The sequence below is a fragment of the Gekko japonicus genome, unplaced genomic scaffold, assembly GCF_001447785.1.
Source record: "Gekko japonicus isolate JY-2015 unplaced genomic scaffold, Gekko_japonicus_V1.1 scaffold1793, whole genome shotgun sequence".
Lineage (NCBI taxonomy): Eukaryota > Metazoa > Chordata > Lepidosauria > Squamata > Gekkonidae > Gekko > Gekko japonicus.
In genome coordinates, this window is record NW_015165874.1 from 338299 (window position 1) to 362046 (window position 23748).

Consider the following 23748-nt stretch of genomic DNA (forward strand, 5'->3'; position numbering starts at 1 on the left):
CATCCTTCCTGAGCTAAGACAAAAATGTCTGAGCCAGAGGCTAAAAAACTGTGAGCTAGCTCACACTAACTCAGCTTAGAGGGAACACTGGTAAGGACACACCAACTTGGAACTTATCAGTGCTAATGTTTTAAGCATGTTTGTATTTTGAATAAAAATAATATCATTAATTGAGTTTGCCTGTGTCCTTTATAAAACGTATATCTCCAGTAACTGGCACTACATTTTATGGTACACATGGCCTGTCCCGTCAAGGTGACATTTATGTCAGATCCAGCCCTTGTAACAAATGAGTTTGACAACTCTGAGTTCAGGTCTCAAATGTATCAGTCAAGGTGATCTGAATCCAGTAAAGATATAGCTGCAGTATTTTCCAATGCAAACAAATTCCCCCATAAATTGCTTCTAAGGCACATGAACTGAATTAACTAGTAAGTTATAAAAACCACTCTCAGCTCTTACCTGAAAACTCTCCCATAATTTCCATGGACTTTGTATACCCCATACAGTCGATCTGCGACTCTCTAAAATAAGGATTTATATGTAGAAGTTAGATATCTAAAAAGACAAACAGGTACTTTATATGTCATTTCCTAGAGGAAATAGTATCAAATACAATGTTCAGATGTATAAAGTTATCTGCCCCACAAGCTTCACACAAAGCACAAGTGATTTGGTTCATCACAAAATTGGGAGGAAAAGAGCATTCTCCCTCTTGCTCTGCACACTGGTCAGTCTCCACCCAAACAATACAATACTGTTTAAACTGAATCTACTGCTATTTCCTCTTTGCTCAAATTCACATCTTTTGCACCATGACTACCTTAACGCTCGACAGGGACTCTTATGCAAGACTGTTTTCAGAATTTCTAGTACCACACTCAGTTCAACCAGCCTCATCAACGAGTCCATTGATGTATTAAAAACTGAGGGATAGGATTTCTGGCAATGTGACCTGCACTAAATTCTGGCTTATTTTCAAGATGATCTACTGTGCCTTTTTAAAAAAGATCAGAATGACAGTACTACTTTCCTGGATGACAGAGACAGACAAGATGCCAGGGTAAGTAGTTCAGCAATTTAATATTTCATTTTCAGGAGTACATTATCCCAGTATGTCTACTGCTATTTAACTAGTTTCATAATTAGTGAGCATCCTTGAGGCATGGGAAGACTTTTTTTACACCTCCTCAGTACATGCACACTCTTGTCCCCCACGGTGGACAAATAAATTACAGAGAGGTGGGGGGGGATGGGCACATGATTATAGCACGGCCTAGTTCAGCAGTTCGATACACGGGTGCCGCATGACGGAGTGAGCTCCCGTCTCTAGTTCCAGTTCCTGCCAACCTAGCAGTTCGAAAGCAAGACATTGCAAGTAGATAAATAGGTACCGCTTTGGTGGGAAGGTAACAGCGTTCCATGCGCCTTGGTGTTTAGTCATGCCGGCCACATGACCACGGAAACGTCTTCGGACAGCGCTGGCTCTTCGGCTTTGAAACGGAGATGAGCACCGCAACTCTAGAGTCGGGTTCGACTGGCTTTCGAGCAAGGGGAACCTTTACCTTTATAAATCTTCTGGGAGAGATCCAATGAAACTGAAGATATTGTGAAAAGTAAGTAATTTACTGAAACCTCAGTACAGACAAATCAACCCCTTAGGCAGGAGACAAAGTTCCCATAATTCCACTAACTGGAAGAGACAGGGATTGGAGTAAAACACAGGAGGAGCTTAGAGAGACTGTCATACTTTCCCCATCAACGATCCACCGTTTCCCAGTTTCCCAGTACCACCAGTACTGTAAAGTTGCTCTAGTCGGTTTTTTCACATCACATCTGTGACTCTCTTAAATATGCAACAGTGTATCATTATAATACGTATCATTTCATTTATTTTGTGATGAAAAGGAAGGACAGGTATATAGGAAAACACCCTGTCTCCGAAAGCACCACTTTCACATAGTCGATGCACAGATGCTCCACTTATTTCATACATTTCAAGACTCTGTCAGACTCCTGATGGGAAATACTTACAGCTCTGACTCTCAGAAGGTGTGATATGACAGACTGCAGCTCATCACTGTAGTGTTTAAGCTCTGTAAATCTCCTGGGAATGCAAGAACAGGAAATACATCACTAGCAATCAGAGAAGCAAGCTCTCACAAAGTGCATGGCAGGATCACAACAAAACAGCTCAGCTATTTGTTCAAACAGAATAATCTCAGGCTTCGTGGAGCAGCCATCACAGACCAGAGGAGCTATTTAAGTGAGTAGTTTCCTCAGCTACTTGTGCACTGGGCATCTCATCTGTCCATCTGTTAGGTGGGAATGAGATTTTGAATATTGCTCAGACTACATTTCTAGCATGAACCCAAATCTGTTTTCATGGGGGCGAGGAAGACAAAAAACACAATGAAATAAACATTTATTTCTTTAAAACTCTTATTAGCGACCTTTCTTCCTTATGGCGCTCAAGGCAACTTACAATATAGAAATAAAATACATAAAATAGAATATATATAAATACGTAAAACTGGTAAGAATATTTAAGCCACTTAACATAACATAAGAACATAAGAGACGCCAATGTTGGATCAGGCCAAAGGCCCATCCAGTCCAACACTCTGTGTCACACAGTGGCCAGAAATACCAGGTGCCATCAGGAGGTCCACCAGTGGGGCCGGGACATTAGAAGCCCTCCCACTGTTGACCCCCCCCCAAGCACCAAGAAGACAGAGCATCACTTGCCCCAGAGCCTCTATCTATACCTTGTGGCTAATAGCCACTGATGGACCTCTGCTCCATACTTAAAATACTGTGTTATCGAGGTATCATGATTGTTGATGATTCAAAAGTGAAGCCGGGGTGCAAGACTTGGATTTTGTGGCAAGAATTGTAAATAGGGAAACCAGGTACGCACAGATCTGGAGTATGTTGTGCAAGATTTTGATTGGACAGTGTTCAATGTGTCAGATTCACCACAGACTTAATGATCATTTTGTAATTGTTTTTCGTTCATGCTTTACTAAGTACTGCATTGTACTTTATTTTAATCTTCAATAAATAGTTTAATTTTTTTTAAAGAAGTGAGGGGCCAGGGGCACCTCCCTGAGGAGGCTTTCCGTAATCATGAGAGTGCCACCAAAAAGGTCCTCTCTTGCATGCTCACCAGACAAGCTTCTTTGATTGGTCGGACAGTCAGGAAAGCCTTTCCCTCTGCCTTTGATCTTAATTCCCAGGCAGGAATACATGGGAGAAGGCAGTCCTTCAGATATCCCAGTGTCACGCCATGTAGGGCTTTAAAGGGCAAACCAACACCTCAAATTGGGCTCAGAAGCTGATCGGTGGCCAGTGTAATTTCTGTAACATTCTGTAATCCCAATAACTGGCCCCAACCAGCAGTCTAGTCACAGTATTCTGTACTAGCTGCAGCTTCTGAAAGCTCTCCAAGGGTAGCCCCAAGTAGAGCATATTGCAACAGTTTAGATGACACTAAAGCACGGATCATTGTGATTAGATCTGACTGACAGATGAAGGTGACACACCAGCCAAAGCTGGGCAAAAGCACTCTGGACTAGGGGTGTGCATTTGGATCTACCTGAGCTGAAAATATACCCCAAAAATACCTTATCAGTATTTTTCGGGTATATTTCGGCATCCCAAAGATATCTGGGATTTTTTTTGGGGGGGGGGAGTTCCTGAAAAAATCCCAGATATATTCGGGGTAGATCCAAAAAACATCGGAGAGGCTGAAACACATTACTCCCGCCTCTTAGCTGTTTGTCGAGCTTTCTACTGAAGTCCCTTTAAAGTTTAAAGGGACTGCAGAAGCCAGTTTGAGGATCACCTGAGCTGGTGAGAAGCAGAGTGCTCCCGGCTGGCTCAGCTTCCCACAGGCTCAGCTGAGCTTAGGGCTGGCTTCCCCTGCAGCCTCATTTAAACGGGGCAGCAGGAGAAGCCAGCCCTAAGCTCAGCTGAGCCAGCGGGAAGCAGAGCCCCTTCCGTCTGGGAGTAAAGATGAAGTGCAGGGTAGATTTCAACTTCCCAGTGAACTTTCTGGATGTTCCTTTAGTTTTGTGTGGTGGACAATGCCCAAGCTAAAAAGGTAAATTGTATTTCTCTCTAGCAACACTGACCGTGGAATGCTGTCTGAAATAACTAGGTGTCATGATAAAGACAAGCAGGGGTCATTTCGTAGAAAAAGAGGTGCAGGAGCTCATTAGCATAACTCATTAGCATAACTTATTTGCATGTGACACCCCCCCTGACATCACCAGAAGTGTGTCAGATGGCAACACCCACCGCTCAGGCTCCACTGGACCGTTTTGGATTGCTAGCTATTGGGGGGGGGGGACACGTGTAGATTTGTCCTCGCAAGCAGATCTGTCCTCTCAGAGGAGGGAGAGCTTGTACCTGAATAAAACTTGGTCTTAAAGGTGCCACTGGACTGTTTTGGGCCAGGGGGCGGGGGGGGGCTCTGCAGCTTGCCTGGCTGCTTCTTGCTCTGACTGAGGGCTGCTGGGAGCAGGGGGTGGGGCTTGTTGTATGTGCCCACCCCCTGGGCTCTTTACTGCCGGAGCTCTGCTCCCGTGCACTCCTGCAGGAAATGAACTCTGAAGACAACCAATAGGTAACCAACTGGGACTCCACTATATCAGGGGGTGGGGGAGGGACAGACATAAGATTTTAAGCTCACAGCTGGTGATAAAGAGGTATCTCAAGAAGGACTGGATCACACAACAAATATTTGTACACTGCAAAATACAAAACATAGGAACATGGGTCTTTTTGAAAGTTTGAAAATATAAACTTCCGTATTTTGAAATTCCTACCACATATCGGGTAAGGCCTAAACCCAATGGCTCAACATGGGCTTATTCACATCCTTGTCTCTACTGCCTGTTTCCATGATGGGAGGCAGCACAGGCTTCCATTAGGCTGGCTCGTTTCCACAGTGTTACATGTCATATCCAGAGGTTCTCCTGCCATGGGGCATTGTTAGGAAAAGGGATAACAGGGCTAATTTTGGATGGGGGTCTGCATTGGCGAGGATTCTGAGCCCTGTTGTACTTTCTCAGTGACATCAATGGAAGCGCACCAGGATAGGCGCGATAATTTATTTATTTTTTAGAGAAAACACCTTGCCTAAAATTGAATGGACCGGGGAGTGGAGGAATTCTCCATCACAACAGATTCTTCACCAGTTCCACAACTGGCATTACAAATAAATACTCCAGGGAGCTGAATCAGCTGTCAGCCTTACTCTTCACCGCGTACCTCATACAGACGCACTAAAACTTCATTTTTAGAAAACAACACCAAAATGCATCTGCAGTTCGATCTGCCAAAAATACAATGCAAAGCTGCTCCAATGATTGGGGGGGGGGACATGTGTATATGTGCTATCCAGTAGATACCCTCTGTGACGGATAGCACAGAAAAGCAGGCTTTTCCAAATGCTACTTGTATCAGAGAGTCAGGGAGTTCTAGAATTAATCTTCCCTGGAGAGTAGAGCTAAGGTGACTGGCCGCTCTGCTCACTCTCTGATTGGCCAGCATCAGCTGAGAGAGGAAATAAAACAGCTGATCTGGAGGGAAAAGGGGTCTTTTGCAAACTGGTCTTTTGCTGTTTGGGCTTTCTAAAGTCTGGATCAGTAGCCAGAGGGTTTGGCTTCTGAGGGAAGGCACATATGGGAGTCACTGTTTTCTGACAGGCAATAGTCAGAAAAGTACTTCTACAAAGAGAAGAAACCCTAATGTCTTAGAGATATTAAAATCGCTCTGAGGGAGAACTTTAGTTTCTCAGTCAGAAAAGCTACAGAACAGCCTTATACAGACAAGGATACTGGAGAAGGATTTGGCAGAAGGTCTGGGCAGTTAGAGAGAACTCCCATACAAGCCAAATAGTAGAAGGAGTTATTGCTTCTTAGGGACAAGGAGCATAACTTCCTGCCAGTGAAAAAGGTTGGGAAGAGAACCCTGGTCTGTGATAAAGGGGAGGAGCTTAGACACCTCAGGAGTGAATGAAAAGCTGTATTATGTAAAGGAAAACCTGTAATATCTGAAGGAAGAAATCTAGAAACATCAATAAGAACCGTGTTGTGCTGAAATATACTAAACAAAGTACCTTTCAAAGAAAGAAACAGAAAGCCTTGAAACCAACTACAAATACACTCTCTTGAATGTTCTAAGAAGTCAACCTTGTAAATATTAGAAAGTTTTTACCTCAGCAATCTCAAAACCTTGACTATTCCATTTATACATATATTCCCTGCCTGTCTAATAAAATCTTTATTCTGTTTTTGAAAGTTAATTTGCCGCAAGTGCCATCTCTCAAGGGTTTAAAGAAAACTTAACAGCTCCTGTATTTCCAGTACAGTTCCTGAACTGAGAAAAAAGCCTAAACTAAATATCTAAACATAGAGTGGGACGATCAAGTCTTTTATGACAAAGAATATATACATGCAGCATGAGGGCAACTCAGTCACTAAGAGGAACTGAAGATTTGGTGGGGGAAATCCAAACAGTTGGGGAGATACAGGGGTTCGTCACACCCTCCATGCCCTACTTCCTCCCACCTTAGTTCAAACTGGTCAGGCCAGAAACTTGTAGGACCAGATTATCACTCAGTTGCCTCAAGAGAGGAAAAAGTTAAGTTTATACTGAATATAAAGGTAAAGGTAAAGGTTCCTTTGCTCGGAAGCCAGTCGAATCTGACTGTAGGGTTGCGGTGCTCATCTCCGTTTCAAAGCCGAAGAGCCAGCGCTGTCCGAAGAAATTTCCGTGGTCATGTGTCCGGCATGACTAAACACCAAGGCGCACGGAACGCTGTTCCCTTCCCACCGAAGTGGTCCCTATTTATCTACTTGCAATTTCTTGCTTTCAAACTGCTAGGTTGGCAGGAGTTGGAACTAGGGACGGGAGCTCACTCCGTCATGCAGCAACTCGGGTCTCAAACTGCTGAACTACCAACCTTCCACAGCCTGCAGTTCAGCGTCTTAACCACTTGAGCCACCGCAGCTCCTATACTGAATATAGCAAGGTGCTTTTATACCAGCCCTAATACTGTGAAAATATTATATCTGTGGTCACACAAAACAAATGATTCTCAGCAACTGAACATAATTACCATTTATGCTAATTACATACATTGGGGGGGCAATGAGAGAATTCTTCTCCAATCTGTTTATTCTGTGCCTTTGCCAGTGTTTGAAATACAAAGGAAAGGACTGTAACTGCAGCCCACTTCCTATTCTTATAGCGACAAGGGAAGAAGAGGTCTCCAAAAAGAGTAACAGAGCACGGCTCAGCTACATGCGGAAGTAGCAGGGGAGCAGGGGGAGAGCGGAAGGATTTTACAGTATACAAGTCTGACCTTCGGATATGGTTCAGCCAACACAAGCAAAAGCAATAACCAGGAGAAGGTCCGTTGTGCATTTGCATTTTAGAAAGCAGCTGACTGGACTACATGAGATGGTGGTTCAACAAGAACAAAGCTTTTGGTTTTGTTTTAAATGCTGTTGTTGGATACTAAGAAGACAGGCTGACTGCCTATAATGTAGGGAGACAGAGGGTTTAGTTAAAGCATCAGTTGAAAGTTGGCTACAACTTAGGGCTCTTTAGCTTGGAGAAAAGACGAGTGAGGGGTGACATGATTGAGGTTTATAAGATTATGCATGGGAAAGAGCAGGCAGAGAAAGAGGTACTTTTCTCCCTTTCTCACAATACAAGAACTCGTGGGCACTCCATGAAATTGCTGAGCGGTCGGGTTAGAACGGATAAGAGGAAGTACTTCTTCACCCAAAGAGTGATTAACACTTGGAATTCACTGCCACAGGTAGTGGTGGTGGCTACAAGCATGGACGGCTTCAAAAGGGAATTAGATAAACATATGGAACAGAGGTCCATTAGCCACAAAGTATAGATAGGGGCTCTGGGGCAAGTGATGCTCTGTCATCTTGGTGCTTGGGGGGGGGTCAACAGTGGGAGGGCTTCTAATGTCCTGGCCCCACTGGTGGACCTCCTGATGGCACTGGTATTTCTGGCCGCTGTGTGATACAGAGTGTTGGACTGGATGGGCCTTTGGCCTGATCCAACATTGGCATCTCTTATGTTCTTATGTTCTTACAATCAGCAGGCTATAATGATCTTATTCCCAGCTTCAACTATATCAGGCAGGAAAAGCTATGGACTGGATTCAGCAGAAAAAAGCTCTCACAATTAGTTGGCACAGTGCACCTTTCTGTCTTTCCCAAGCAGCCTGCTGCCCATCCTGAAAATCCTCCTTGAGGGTCAGGGGAGCCTCACAAAACAGACCACGTATAGGGTTGCTGCAGCAATGAGGGGGAAATTGTCTCTTCTTCCAAGGTTCCCACTTTATAAGAAGAGCACTGAGAGAGAACTGTGACTTGCCAAAGACATTCTAGTGTGTTAATGACTGAGATGACATAAATATCCATCATCCAACAGATCGCACTATATATTTAAAGAGAGAAATTTAGGTCCTGTCAGACATAAGGTTCTTATGTAGAGCTATATACTTCTTCCATAGAATAGTTTCTTTCCCATTTCTATGTTAAGTGGTTTTTAAAATCTGGTGTTTTAAAAAACGAGCACATGCACTGAGATCTACAAGTTAAGGAGATAAGATATTAACCAACTGTGACTAAGATTATTTAATTGTTCTTATACTTACTTGTCTGGATTTTTCACTCTGAATGTTGCATTAAGAGCTTTTATTCTTGAATCTGACTGGGGGGGGAGGAACACATACACAAGTGTTATTAATTTATTGAAATCTGTAATCATAATAAGCACCAAAGACAAAGTGCACCTCTGAGTTTTCAAACAGCTTGCACGTATATTATATCACCCGTACATTAAAATAATTATGAAATTGGTTCAACAGAAGACCGGTAGAAGTGTTTTGACTCCATGCTTCACACATTACCGAATGGCTACAGAAAAGGCTCCTTGATGTAGAAATGGTTAAATATGGATACTGTGCAATCTTACTTGCGCAAAGCACAATTAAGTATATATTTTTAAATTTCACATTTACTGTCATAAAATGCTGAATCTGTTTCACACGCACTACCACTGTAACGCTTACAATAAGTCTATAACAAAGGACAAACTACCCTATTGTGGCAAAGAGCAGTTCTTCAGGGAGGTGAGTTGATTGAGATCTGGAAAACAATGGAGGGGAGGAGGCTCTCTCCACTATTTACCAACAGACACTGCTTAGGAATATCTGTAGTGGCAAAACTACCATCAGGAGGCTCTCTCCACTATTTACCAACAGACACTGTTTAGCAATATCTGTAGGGGCAAAACTACCATCCGTTAACGCATCTGTACATCATGGGTAACCAGAGTTAGCTTTCAACCAGGATTGTTTAAGAAGGGAAGGTAGAGAAGGGAGGGGCAAGGCACATGTTTAGCCTGGTTTCAAGCCAGCTTCACATATATCACGTGCTTAATGTTCACTTGCTGGGATGTCTGCATGCAGCAGTAATTTTAATATTTTACAAAATGTATTTTTCTTTGGTTCTGTCGAGCTTCAGTTTCGTTTCTTTATCATTGACTTCACTGCTTGCCGTAGTATTGAGGGGAGGGAATTCCTGAGGCGAGTGTATGGGGTGTTGAGAGTGAATGCTTGTAGTAGCCACAACCATTTCTTTAAGCTGTGCCCCAGTACCAGTTCCCATGAGAGCTGACCTTGGAGACACTTCTGACATGCTGGAATACATAGGGCGCCGTATATCTGCCAGGGTTTCCACAGTGACCTAGGGGCTGGATGATGACGTATGCATGAGATGCGGGGTGTTAACTGCCTTACCTATAACTGAGGAATTTTCGCGCCTTTTCTCAGTTCTGACACAGAGCATGTGTCCAAATGTAAGCACATCTCAATAAACTACCACTGCTTAAGTGTGTTGTGGAGAGTGTCTTAACAGGGAGTCCTGACAGGTTCCTGATTTCAGCTCTTACGGAATGAAATTAATTCCTCCCCTCTGCCCTTCATCTCAAATTATGTGCCCCGCTGAGGAGAAGCAAGTGGCAGCTGCAGGAGACAGCTGACAGGAGCAAAAATTTTGGCAGCGTCCATTATTTTACTGTCTTCCTCTTCTCCTTGCCCCAAGTAGCTGGGATGAAACTACATTTCTGTGCGCCTTTCTCGGTGCCTGTTTGCTAGCTCTTCTCCATGGCTGGCCTGTGGCTGCATAGTCCCATGCGGGACTGCACAGAAGCCACAGAAGCCACGAAGATGAACTACAGTTCCCAAATGCAGCAGACACTACAGAGATGCTATCCACTGGGGTGGGGAGTGAAAGAGATTAGAACCAAAAACTTCCCTCCCTGTGAATGCTTTCCACCTTCACCACTCCCCACCATGAGCACAGGTAATCCACAGTGCTCCTGATGACATTCATAGATGTGCCCTCAGGTTTCAAGTGTTCCAAAAGTCTGAATACAACAAATGTTTTGACAGTTTATCCTCTCAAAGTCTGATTTGTGTGGGCTAGAAATTATGGTGAGCTGTGGGTAGCTTGTTCCACTCATCTGTAGTAAAAATACTGTCCTATATTTAATGCATATAGGCTTTTTAAAAATTCCTATTGCTCCGTGAAGCATGTGTCACAGCCTACCATAAATACTCCCAAGATAGTAAAAATATGCAGGAATTCTTGCAGTTTCGAAGCATCCACTTCTGCTTGGAACATTGCCGTAATGGCTTGCAGCAAACATAGCAATACTATTCAAAGATGAAGTTTTTAGTTCAAGAGAAACCACGCCTGGTATTTGCAAGGGGTACATGGATCAGGGTAGCCGACACGTCACAAGCACCATCGTATTCTGTATGTTTACAATATTATACTATGACCTTGAGTTACCAAAGTATTCTATATGATTTCTTCTATATCACTTTAGAGTTATGACTCTATAAATTAATTTTACCATTAACCACAATAAGACACACTATAAGTATATAATTACCTTCAGCTGAAACCCTGTTTCATTCACCTTTTCCTTCCATCCACCTTCCTAGAAATTGAAATTTTATTTCAATTGTTAGTCTCAAAACGGTATGAATGCGAACGTTAGTTCTAAACACACTGGTTCAATAATGTTCACTAACCTCAAGCCAAGCTAGATACATTGAACAACCAAAACAAAGCCTGAGATCTCTCAAAACCGTTTTGTCTGTTGAAGACATTTGTAAGGTAGATTTTTAAAAAATCCATAGAAGTTACTAGCCCACAAAACCTTTTACTAGCCCTTCTGTTCTCACTTGCCAGTATAAGTCATTCGAAATACATCACACTTCTTATCTTGACTGCTTGCAATCGCTTTTTACGCAGCCACTAGTTACCAGTCTAGCATAACAAAAGCCAGGCTATATATTATACGTGTCACATGAAATACAGCCCAATTTTGCTGTTCAGAACTCTGAAAAATTCCTCAATGGCTTCGTCTCTATAGGCAAGAAAATCAGGAGCCGCTTGAAGTCATACCTGGGGCAGGGCTTTTTTTGTAGAAAAAGCCCAGCAGGAACTCATTAGCATAATAGGCCACATCCAACAGCAGAAACTCATTAGCATATTAGGCCACACCCTGAGATAGCAGCTTATTAGCATATTAGGCCACACCAGAAGTGTGGTCATCCAGCCACACCCACCTTTTGCTTCTTATTCTATTTACTTTGTTTGTTATCAAAACCCAGGGCTTTTTTTGTAACAGGAGCCCTTTGCATGTTAGGCCACACACCCCTAATGTAGCCAATCCTAATGAGTTTCTGCTGTTGGGTGTGGCCTATTATGCTAATGAGTTCCTGCTGGGCGTGGCCAACTCAGAAGCCAGCCGGAACTCCGTTCCTGTGAGTTCCTGCCCAAAAATAGCCCTGCCTGGGGGAGAGAGGAGCCGCAGTCAGGCTCCACTGTTATGTTCAGTTACCCATGCAGTATCCAACATTCCCTGTTCTACCCAATCCCAACCACTGGGACTGATTAGCTTTCAGAGAGATATCAGAGCCAGTCAGTGGCTCCTAAAAAAAATTCCCTACAAGATGATTTCAACCCCTACAGGTTTCTTTGCCTGTATAGAACTTTTCAAGCTTCAAGGCAGAGCAAAACTGCTTTTCACGAGTATAACAAGTGACGAGTACAACATGCAGCCTGACTTTTCGATATACTACCGACCAGGACAGACGTTTTCCCTGAATAACTCCCCCCTCCAAAATCCAATTTTCAAAAATCTACAAAGAATCTTATTAACCATCCACACATGGCCAACTGGGTTTTCCTTTTTTTACAAGAAAGTTCTGTTGTAATGAATAACACCTATAAAGGGTGGATGATGACATAGCACTAAAGAGCAAGATGGGTAGCTGTGTTAGTCTGTCTGTAGCAGTAGAAAAGAGCGAGGGTCTACTATCTGAAGCATCTGAAGCATCTGAAGAAGTGAGCAGTGACTCACGAAAGTTCATGCCCTGCCACATATTTTGTTAGTCTTTGTGTTTAGTCATGCCGGCCACATGACCACGGAAACATCTTCGGACAGCGCTGGCTCTTCGGCTTGGAAATGGAGATGAGCACCGCAACCCTAGAGTCGGATTCGACTGGCTTTCGAGCAAGGGAACCTTTACCTAAGGTGCTACTGGACTCTTGCTCTTTTCTATGGCACTAAAGGAGACATCTTTTTGATAGGCAGAATGGGAGAAGCGGTTTTGTTCAGCACAAGAGGGAGAAGGACACCGAGGTCAATACCCTATGAGTAAGGCTTAGGGAGGCTGCTGGTTCCCCCGGTTTTTGGAAACCCTGCTGTACAAAAGTTCCAATGCTCCTTGCAGGCAGGTCTCAGGGGGCAAAGCTGGGAGGCTTGCTCTACCCATGGCCATAAATCTATGGGATGAAATAGGATTCTGTTTGGTTTAATGTTTACATGAAAAGGTTAACTGGTGAATCAGAGGGAGCAGTTATCAATACAAGACACAGATCTTTCTCTCAGTAACATTTAATTCCAGGGAGGCAGTGGAAACCCTCCACTAGTACCTGGGATCAGTGAAGGGTGGGACTGGAGTGAACAAACCAGAACTCAATCCAGACAAGATGGAAGCACTGTGGATTGGGGATAAAGCTGTTTCATAAATATGCACACAACTTGCTTTGGTTGGGGCTGCACTATCCCTGAAAGAGCCAGTTTGGTGAAGTGGTTAAGTGTGCGGACTCTAATCTGGGAGAACCGGGTTTGATTCCCCACTCCTCCACTTGCACCTGCTGATGTGACCTTGGGTCAGTCGCAAGCTCTGGCACAGCTGTCCTTGAAAAAGAGCAGTTTCTGTCAGAGCTCTCTCAGCCCCACCCACCTCACAGGGTGTCTGTTGTGGGGAGGGGAAGGGAAAGGAGTTTGTAAGCCGCTCTGAGACTCCCAAGTGAAGGGCAGGGTATAAATCCAATCTCTTCTCTTCTTCTTTTACCTCACAGGGTGTCTGTTGTGGGGAGGGGAAGGGAAAGGAGTTTGTAAGCTGCTCTGAGACTCCAAGTGAAGGGCGGGGTATAAATCCAATCTCTTCTTCTTCTTCTTCTGAAAGATCAGGTTTGCAGTCTGGGAGTTGTTCCTCAACTAATTACCACTTGTGCTTAAGTTACAGAGGTGGCCAGCAGTGTTCCCTCTAAGCTGAGTTACTGTGAGCTAGCTCACGGTTTTTTAGCCTCTGGCTCACACATTTGTGTCTTAGCTCAGGAAGGATGGCTCCAGAGCAAACTCATTTATGCAGTAGCCAAATCGCTCGCTCACAACTTTAATGCTGGTAGCTCACAAAGTAGAATTCTTGCTCACAAGACTCCACAGCTTAGAGGGAGCATTGGTGGCCAGAAATGTATTTTCCCAACTTTGGCTGGTTTACCAGTTGTGGTTCCTGTCACACATTCTTTGGGTTATTAGAGCTGCCTCGAAGGATGTTTTGAAACTTTAACTGGTACAAAATGCAGTAGCCAGGATTTGAAGGAACCCATCTGAGATTAGGCCAGTTTGGTGTAGTGGTTAAGTGTGCGGACTCTGATCTGGGAGAACCGGGTTTGATTCCCCGCCCCTCTACTTGCACCTGGCTGGATGACCTTGGACAAGCCGTAGTTCTGATAAGAGCTGTTCTTGAAAAAAGAGCCGTCTCTGTCAAGAGCTCTCTCAGCCCCACCCACCTCACAGGGTGTCTGTTGTGGGGAGGGGAAGGGAAAGGAGTCTGTAAGCCGCTCTGAGACACCTTTGGGTAGTGAAGGGTGGGGTATAAATCCAATCTCTTCTCTTCTTCATCATGATTAATGCATTTGACCAGTAGTTTTTTCAAATGTACTAGTTCCCAATGGTTTCAGGATTTAATTCAAAAGGCCATCTTTAAAGCCCTAAATGGCTTGGGGCCAAAAGATCTGAATAACTGCCTGCACCCCAGTGAACCTGACCAAGACTTGAGATCAGCTGACAGTGCCCTACTGAGGGGAACCTGAACTGGCAACACTGGCAAGTACTTAGGGGCTTTTCAGCCACTGCTCTCAGGTGATGGAACTCCCTACCCCAAGAAGTATGGTTGTTCCCACCCAGAGACATGCTTATTCTTACATAGAAAGCAGATTTGCTTCCTCGGATCTTTCAGAACTCTCCTTCCGTGCTCCTTACTATTTTTGGCTTTCCATTTTCGCTTTCTTCATGACTGATTTTCTATACTGCGGTTGGAACATTTTTCTTACGACTGTTGTTTTTCTTGTTACTGTAGGCTACCTTGAACATTCTTGAGAACAGAAAGTGGGCTACTAATTCCATAAAATAAGTTAACATGAAATAATAGCAGACTTTATAAACTCCAGCACAGTCAATGCTATAAAAGTATAACCTACTGAAGCTTGTTTTTCAGTTTTCCCCAAATACAGCTTAGCTAGAAGGCAAACTTTATATCTTAAAACTGGTCTGGACTATAAACCATGATAAGCAGTATTGATTAAATGACATGACACAAAGTAAGAGCATAAAACACTCTGGCAAATTTCTACTGCGACCTAAAATTAGAGCTAAAGACAATATGTGAATAGCTGAAACAAAATTATTTACAGAGACGCATATATTATGAATTAACATCAAGACATTACTTTTTAAACAAATACAGCAGAACGGTATTCTATTAACCCACCTGGGTTAAAAATGCATTAAAAATTCTGTCTTGGCAAAGGAGAGGATGTGAAGCCACACGTAAGAGAAAATTTTCCAAGCCGATTCTTCGTCTTTCCACAAAGTCTGGATCCATGTTATCTGCTGATAACTTATGCCACACAAACTCTGCCTGTGGAACAAGGGACTGTGTTAAAGGCAAGGCTGTGAACACTCCATTTAAAGAAAACACAAAGAAGTTCTAAATTCCACAATTGAAAGGCGGGGATATTTGTAAATTAAGCACAGTGACAGAATGGCCTGGTTCAGGTATTTCCAGAGGGATAGCCCTGTTAGTCTACTGTGGCAAACCAAAACAGATGCCCAGTGGGCACCTCACAGACTATATATTTCAGCATAAGCTTTTGTAAGAGATCTGACTTATGCTGGAATAAATACTGTTAGACTTTGAGGTGCCACTGGACTTCTGCTTTGGTTCAGGTATAACCAGGGCTCTTTTTGTAGAAAAAACCCAGCAGGAACTCATTAGCATAATAGGCCACACCCAACAGCAGGAACTCATTAGCATATTGGGCCACACCCCTGACAGCACAGCTCATTAGCACATTAGAAGTGTGGTTATCCAGCCACAACCACCTTTTGCTTGTTATTGTTTACCTTGTTTGTTGTCAAAACCCAGGGCTTTTTTGTAGCAGGAACTCCTTTGCATGTTAGGCCACACACCCCTAATGTAGCCAATCCTAATGAGTTTCTGCTGTTGGGTGTGGCCTATTATGCTAATGAGTTCCTGCTGGGCGTGGCCAACTTGGGAGCCAGCCGGAACTCCGTTCCTGTGCGTTCCTGCCCAAAAATAGCACACAGATGATCATTCAGATTCTGGTTTGCCTCAACAAGTGCTGCTTCCATTATCTTTCGCCACAGAGAATCCCAGCTACTATCCCAGTCTGTGTTGGGCAGCACTGATGTATAAGCCGGGATGTCTGCATTTGCACATCATGCGAAACCAATGTTAAGAGTACCTCCAAATCACGATTTCAGATCCTACCTTGAAATACCCTAACCCAACCATAATTAGCAAAATGATCACACTAATCACAGTTTGTTCCATTGAACCATGGTTTTGTGTGACATCTGAACTGAACAGACACTACACACTTGTATAAGGTAATTAATTCAGCAACACTAAAGCCTTGAGCTCTGACCACCAGAAATCTAACCAAGCTTGACCTCTGATATCTCAGTAGGCTACACACTTAAAAGCTTATCTTTAAAATTAAAAGACTGCTCTTTTAAAAAAACCACACTGAAAGTTAAGATTTTCATAATATTAAACCCTAATTTATTTGCTTGACTGGAACAATAATGGAACAATTACACAGTCTTGGATAAATGCAAGGATGCACGTCCTATAGGCAGAGATGCAGAAAACAGAATGAGATAAAGTTGCTAAGTTTTCTTACTCGTTTTTCTGGCAATGGTGGAACAATGACATGAGGGTAGTTAACCAGCAAATAATTCCTCAGCAACTCAAATTCACTGTATCGTCTCCAGAGAGAATCTGGGGGGGAACCGTGACCTTCTGCCTGCAACTCCACAGCCCTGAAATACAGCATTCTCTCTTCAATATTATAATCAATACAAATGTCACAATTCAGAGCCATAAAAGATCGCTTGAGAAATTCTGTGGTAAGGTTATTACAGTGGTCTTTGAAGTGACATAATCTTGGCAACTGGACTGTGGAAAAACCGCTTACCACTTACACTAAGTTTCACTACTAATGCTGTTACAGTTCTCTTGTGACTGCTTTGACAGTCTTTTGTATGCAGTTGTGTCCTAATGTATTTTACCTATATACAAAACCGTATGTCAGTGTTAGATTAAACAAGGGCTTAAAAAAAATAAACCAATATACTCTGTAAACGGCAACAAAAACAAATCTGTTGTTGAATACACCATTTCAATGCCCACCCAGAACTTTACTAAGGTTCTGTCCCCATCAAGAAAGAAGACTTTCAAAGCATACTGTTCTTAGGTAAATACATACTGAGAAGAAGTAATACAAACTGTCAACAAGGCCTTTTGAAATCATCTACAAGTTGATTTCATGCACTGTATTAAACAGTGTCAAGTGCCGTAATTTCTTCCAGCAGGGTTTAACTGTGCAGTGTCAGATCAGAAACTGCTACTTTTTGTTATTTGTGGAAAGAAATTCCAAAAGCAAGACTATCTTTTTACGTTCTTTCCAAAGTGTTAGCCCTGCAACCCCCATCATCAGAGGTCAGCATGGGGCAAATGTGGACAAAGTGCCCTCATGCACACTCTTGGCCCATGATTGGCAATCTTCCAGAACCAGCATAGTTGATCATGGGTAGTGGCATACACATGGTAAATACATGGTGGGGTCATCTGTACTGGATTTGTGATTCTCACAGTAAAAAGGTAAAGGTAAAGGTTCCCTTGCTCGAAAGCCCGTCGAATCCGACTCTAGGGTTGCGGTGCTCATCTCCGTTTCCAAGCCGAAGAGCCAGCGCTCTCCGAAGATGTTTCTGTGGTCATGTGGCCGGCATGACTAAACACCAAGGTGCACGGAACGCTGTTACCTTCCCACCGAAGTGGTCCCTATTTATCTACTTGCAATTTCTTGCTTTCGAACTGCTAGGTTGGCAGGAGCTGGAACTAGAGACGGGAGCTCACTCCGTCATGCGGCACCCGGGTCTCGAACTGCTGAACTACTGACCTTCCACAGTCTGCAGTTCAGCGTCTTAACCACTTGAGTCACGTGGTCAGCATGGGGCAAATGTGGACAAAGTGCACAGGGCCCAGACTATTCTTTGTTTGTTGTTTATTACGGTCTTTAGACCAGCATACAGTTTAATCAGACATAAAATACAATAATAAATATTCTAATTTAAGAGCTTTTAAGGTGCAATTCCCGTAATTTGAAAATTAATGCACAAAATTCAGCAACTTGACATGTGACCTTAGAATTATTGCCGGGTAAAAACCAGTGAAGCCTTGCTTTATTTGTGTTTATATGACCAGGGATCATATCAAGTAACAGAGAAATAATTCCAAGACGCACCTCCCTGTAGAATAGACACCTAAACAACATGTGCTCTACAGACTCAACCTCCCCTATGGAGCAAGAGCATAACCTTTCTGGGTAGGGAATTTAATATTATTCTAGCACCCTTTGGCATAAAGTAGGTTATTAATTCTACCCCATGATCCTGTCTTGAGACTGGGAGAAGGGGTTACTGAATTACAGCTAGTGGCTGCTTGAAGTGCAAAAGTTTTGATGCAGAGGTTAACACAGCAGTGAGCTTGTGGTGAAAGTTCTGTCCCCCTTGGCATGTTCAGCATTTAAAGTTATACACCCATATTTCCACATTAATAATGAATATTCTTCCTCAGTTTGTGTTCTTGTAAATAAACTTTGCTCACTCCCCTTTTTAAATGGAAAAACAATTTTGCCCTGTCAGATTTTTACCTCTCCACTTCTTGCTGTAATTCCCCAGTGCAGTGGGGGAAGACAGGAAAGTGACAGAAAATACTTTAGTTCTAGGGAATTGTCACATCCCCTAGAGCACATCACAAGAAACTTCTGTACATTTTGTACATCTCCCATATTCTCTCCATAACATCACCAATAAAATCCAAAACAGTCAAAACACATCTTCTATTGTGTTGTTCATGTCTGCCCAGCTACTCCTAACAATGGTGTCTACAACAATGATAATGTATAAATAATGAACAGCAGCAGTAACAGCAAACAAGATGTACATTATACCTTGTGGAACGACTATAACTTGTTTCATTTCCTTGCTCTGGAATGGTCAAGAGTTCTATCGGGAGGGCAGCTGCAAGAATGCAGGACCAGAGCACAACATTTTTACTGCCAGCTGTGTTACTTGCATCGTGATTACTAAGCAAGTCTTAAAATCTCCTTATCCCCTAAGACCAAACTGAGCACAGTTTTCTCATTTTATACATTAACCTAAGTTTTAGTAGGGTGCCTGTAGTAATAATCTGTAGTAGTAGAACAAAATTCGAGCCCAGTAGCATCTTAATGAGCAATTCCCCCCCCCCAAGGACTCGACTGTGCTACTGAACAACAACAACAAGGCATAAACTTTCATCAGATACAGATCATAGAATTATAGAGCTGGAAGGGGCCATACAGACCATCTAGTCCAACCCCCTGCCCAATGCAGGACCAGCCTAAAGCATCTCTGACAAATATGTTAATGTGGCACAAAGGCAGCGGCAAAGCTCCACTTACTGGGCGAAAGGCAACAGCTGCTCCAGGATAGGGTAGGGCACCCCAAGAGAAGACAGTAGCAGCCCTAAGCAAACCCAGCTGGAGTGGGGAAAGCAAGGAAGGGGTTACGAGAGCAACAAGGCTCTGAGAAGGGCTATTATTATTATTATTATTATTATTTAGATTTATATCCCGCCCTCCCCATGAACGGGCTCAGGGCAGCTCACAGTTAACGGCACCATGAGCCGAATCAGCATAAAACATTTAAAAACAAGATAAAACAGTCATACATCATACAGTTAAAAGTGCTTGCAATGATAATCGATCTTCAGAGAACCAGTTTGGTGTAGTGGTTAAGTGCGCTCTAATCTGGGAGAACTGGGTTTGATTTCCCACTCCTCCATTTGCACCTGGCTGGATGACCTTGGGCAAGCCATAGTTCTGATAAGAGCTGTTCTTGAAAAAGAGCAGTTTCTGTCAAGAGCTCTCTCAGCCCCGCCTACCTCACAGGGTGCCTGTTGTGGGGAGGGAAAGGGAAAGGAGTTTGTAAGCCACTCTGAGACTTCCTTAGGTAGTGAAGGGCGGGGTATAAATCCAATCTCTTCTCTTCTTCTTCTCCTCAGTCAATTTGAAGTGGCGTGCAATAAATTATAGTACTTTAGTCTATAAGGAAGGCCAAGCACCGAAGAATAGATTATTTTGAATTATGGTGCCAGAGAAGACTCTTGAGAGTCCCTTGGACTGCAAGAAGATCAAATCAGTCAGTCCTAAAAGAAATCAAACCTGACTGTTCCCTGGAAGGCCAGATAATGAAACTGAAGCTCAAATACTTTGGCCACCAAATGAGAAGGGAGAGTTGGACTCGACTGTGCGACTGAACAACAACTTTAGTCCCGATTCACTAGTACTCCGACCTCTTGTGACACTGCGGCTCAAACTCATGAAGGGCCAACCTATTAAAGGTAAAGGTAAAGGTTCCCTTGCTCGAAAGCCAGTCAAGTCCGACTCTAGGGTTGCGGTGCTCATCTCCGTTTCAAAGCCGAAGAGCCAGCGCTGTCCGAAGACGTTTCCGTGGTCATGTGGCCGGCATGACTAAACACCAAGGCGCACGGAATGCTGTTACCTTCCCACCGAAGCGGTACCTATTTATCTACCTGCAATTTCTTGCTTTCGAACTGCTAGGTTGGCAGGAGCTGGAACTAGAGATGGGCGCTCACTCCATCATGCGGCACACTCGGGTCTCGAACTGCTGAACTACTGACCTTCCACAGCCTGCAGTTCAGCGTCTTAACCACTCATGAAGGGCCAACCTATTAATAATGATGGTAGTTGGTGGTAGAGGTGGGCGGCTCCTAATTAAAAGCCTGGTGGAAGAGCCCCGTCTTGCAGGCCCTGCAAAACTGTACCAGGTCCCACAGGGCCCTGATCTCCTCCGGGAGCTCATTCCAGTGCTGGGCTTGACCAGAATGGGTGAAGCCCCAGGGATAAAAAGGGATATGTCAGAAGAGACAAAAGGAGGAGAGGAGTGCAAGCTGGCTCTTCGGCTTTGAGAGGGTGCAAAAAAGGGAGAAAGAGGAATCTAAAGGAGGAGCTGGGGCCTGGGGGCAAGATAAGGATACCAGACTGGGAGAGGCCTGGTGGAACGGCCCCAAGGCAGAGGCACACCTCAGCCCCTCCCCAATGAGGTTTTAAGGAACAAGAAATAGGCAGGTGAAGGGATCTGCACTTGTGAGGAAGCCTGTGTGGACTTTGCTATAAAGAGGCTATTAAAGAACACAATTGTGTCTGGTAAGTCTCCTCTGCCTGTGGAAGTCAGTTATGAAGTTCTGCTGCCCTCTGGGGGGGGGCACAGTTAATCTAAGATAGGGGTGGCCAAATTGTGGCTCGGAAGCCGCATGTGGCTCTTTCACATCTATTACGCGGCTCCTGGCAGGGCGGCTGGGGAAGCTAAGTATTATTAGCAAAAAATTTCATTGGGCAAATATAAATATAATTATCAATATTTGCTTTTACCGCTTTTGTTATTATTTTTGGCAATCTCATTTAATGTTAATAAAAAAGCAAATCTGCATATTTGCCAGTAAAAACATGTAATATTTGTTCATGTCTTGCGGCTCTCGAAATCTGGCGTTTATTCTATGTGGCTCTTACGTCAAGCAAGTTTGGCCACCCCTGATAAGAGATTCCATAAAATTACTACCACCTGAACTGACAGAGGGAAGAAAGTCTCTTTCACTCAGAAGAAGAATTGGGTTTGTACCCCACTCTTCACTACCTGAAGGAGTCCCGGAGCGGCTTACAATCACCTTTCCTCCCTCTCCCCACAAGACACCCTGTGAGGTAGGTGGGGCTGAGAGAGCTCTGAGAGAATTGTGACTGACCCAAGGTCACCCAGGTGGCTTCATGTGGAGGAGTGGGGAATCAAACCCGGTTCTCCAGATTAGAGTCCTGCCTCTCTTAACCACGACACCAAACTGGTTCAGCTGATATGCCCAACTCCTACTGCTGAGCATAGCATCAGACTGTGTATCTACATGGCTAGCTTGAAAGGCAAGACTTGAGATCCATACATATTCACTATGTGACGTAAAGAGTTCTAATAACTAGGATTAGATTGTGTTAACAATCACTTCATATGCGATGGGAAATATATGCAAAATTTTGGGGCTGTGCACTCCAGGGCCCTAAAAATGAATGGATTTTTACTTTATTTTAAAGAAAGTTATTAAGTCTTATTTTCCTAAAAAGTTCACATTTCTTGAAATGAACTCTGACCATGATGAAGTTCTATACAGCAATCCACTCCCGCAACCCATACTTCAACTCCAAAGATCCACAAGCTGCTGGTTGCTCACATTGTAGCGCTATCCTATTATTTGAGCATCTATATCAGAGCACTAACTCATCTTCGTTATCACCACAGTGAACTTTCAGTGGAGCTAATTCCAGTCCACATCAAAAACAGCCTGAGGAACTGTGTACCGGCCTCCCCTGAATGATTAACCTACAAATGGGTTAACATGGATGGTCCTTCAGTTGCATGTCCCCATGTACACAAATGCACAGGTATATGTAAAGGTAAAGGTAAAGGTTCCCTTGCTCGAAAGCCAGTCGAATCCGACTCTAGGGTTGCAGTGCTCATCTCCGTTTCCAAGCCGAAGAGCCAGCGCTGTCCAAAGACGTTTCCATGGTCATGTGGCCGGCTTGACTAAACACCGAGGCGCACGGAACGCTGTTACCTTCCCACTGAAGTGGTCCCTATTTATCTACTTGCAATTTCTTGCTTTCGAACTGCTAGGTTGGCAGGAGCTGGAACTAGAGACGGGAGCTCACTTCGTCATGCGGCACACTCGTGTCTCGAACTGCTGAACTACCGACCTTCCACAGCCTGCAGTTCAGCGTCTTAACCACTTGAGCCACCGCAGCTCCACACAGGTATATGTATGGACTTCAAAACTTATATTGAACTGGCTTTTAAAACTACTGGTCAAGAATCAATCAGGTAATATATTTCTCATTTATTTTACCCACCTTGTTTCCACCAGGTAAGCTGTGTATGTTTCCTGCATGTTCATGGCATTTCGTCCAGTCCGTTTCTCTGCTTCTGAGACACTGATTTCTATTTTCTTTAACAAACAATCTTCCATCATCTTTTTAAAAACAGATAGAGAACTTTTAAGTATTAGGTATGGAGGAAAGTCCTTAAAAATTAAATACTGAACATGTGTAAAATCCTGTATAACTTATTAAATATTTATAAAACAGCAATGTACTTCTGGAACAATAAATACCTATTCAGTTTGTGGTGTGTTGAAATTGCCTTCTGCCCGATGGAAGGGAGCAAATGTAAGGTCAATGAGTTCTCAAACTTCAACGTGGTAACTGTCCACCCATACAATCAAGCAGCAAAACCTAATTGAGCCTCCCCAGTTACAGACAAGATGAAATCAAACTGCCTTGGCTTTCTACAGAATACATAAAACTGAATGATTCAGGAAGGCTTTTTGATATAGGTACTGAAATGAAATGGTTCAGAAAGATGATTTGGTACAGGGATAGGGACTGTACACTATACTACTGTGTTCTGTGTGCTGCTGTTAAGTATGCTCCTACTATGTAATTTCTGCATCATTTAACATGTCGTGTTTAAATGCTTATGCTTTGCTTCAGCTCTTTTCAGATTTTGGCAATCCAAACCTTAATGCATTGTTTACCGGATAACCCAGCGTGTTGATCATATTTGACTTTGCACTGTGTAATCCACCTTGAGTCTCAGTGGGTGTGTTCAGATGCGCCATTTGATCTGGTTGTCATGACCAGTGTTCCC

General features: G+C 43.5%; 1 protein-coding gene across 1 annotated transcript in view; it reads right to left on the minus strand.

Moving 5' to 3' along the window:
* The window catches only part of SNX4 (sorting nexin 4), a 49923-nt gene extending 26852 nt beyond the window's left edge, over positions 1-23071 (minus strand). Inside the window, exons 1-7 of the mRNA XM_015411270.1 lie at positions 22953-23071; positions 16620-16758; positions 15182-15331; positions 11002-11049; positions 8696-8751; positions 2035-2107; positions 463-524 (exon numbers count right to left, since the gene is read on the minus strand). Of these exons, the coding sequence (XP_015266756.1) occupies positions 463-524; positions 2035-2107; positions 8696-8751; positions 11002-11049; positions 15182-15331; positions 16620-16758; positions 22953-23071 (647 nt within the window). The remainder of the gene's footprint in view (positions 1-462; positions 525-2034; positions 2108-8695; positions 8752-11001; positions 11050-15181; positions 15332-16619; positions 16759-22952) is intronic.
* Between the last annotated feature and the right edge of the window lie 677 nt (positions 23072-23748).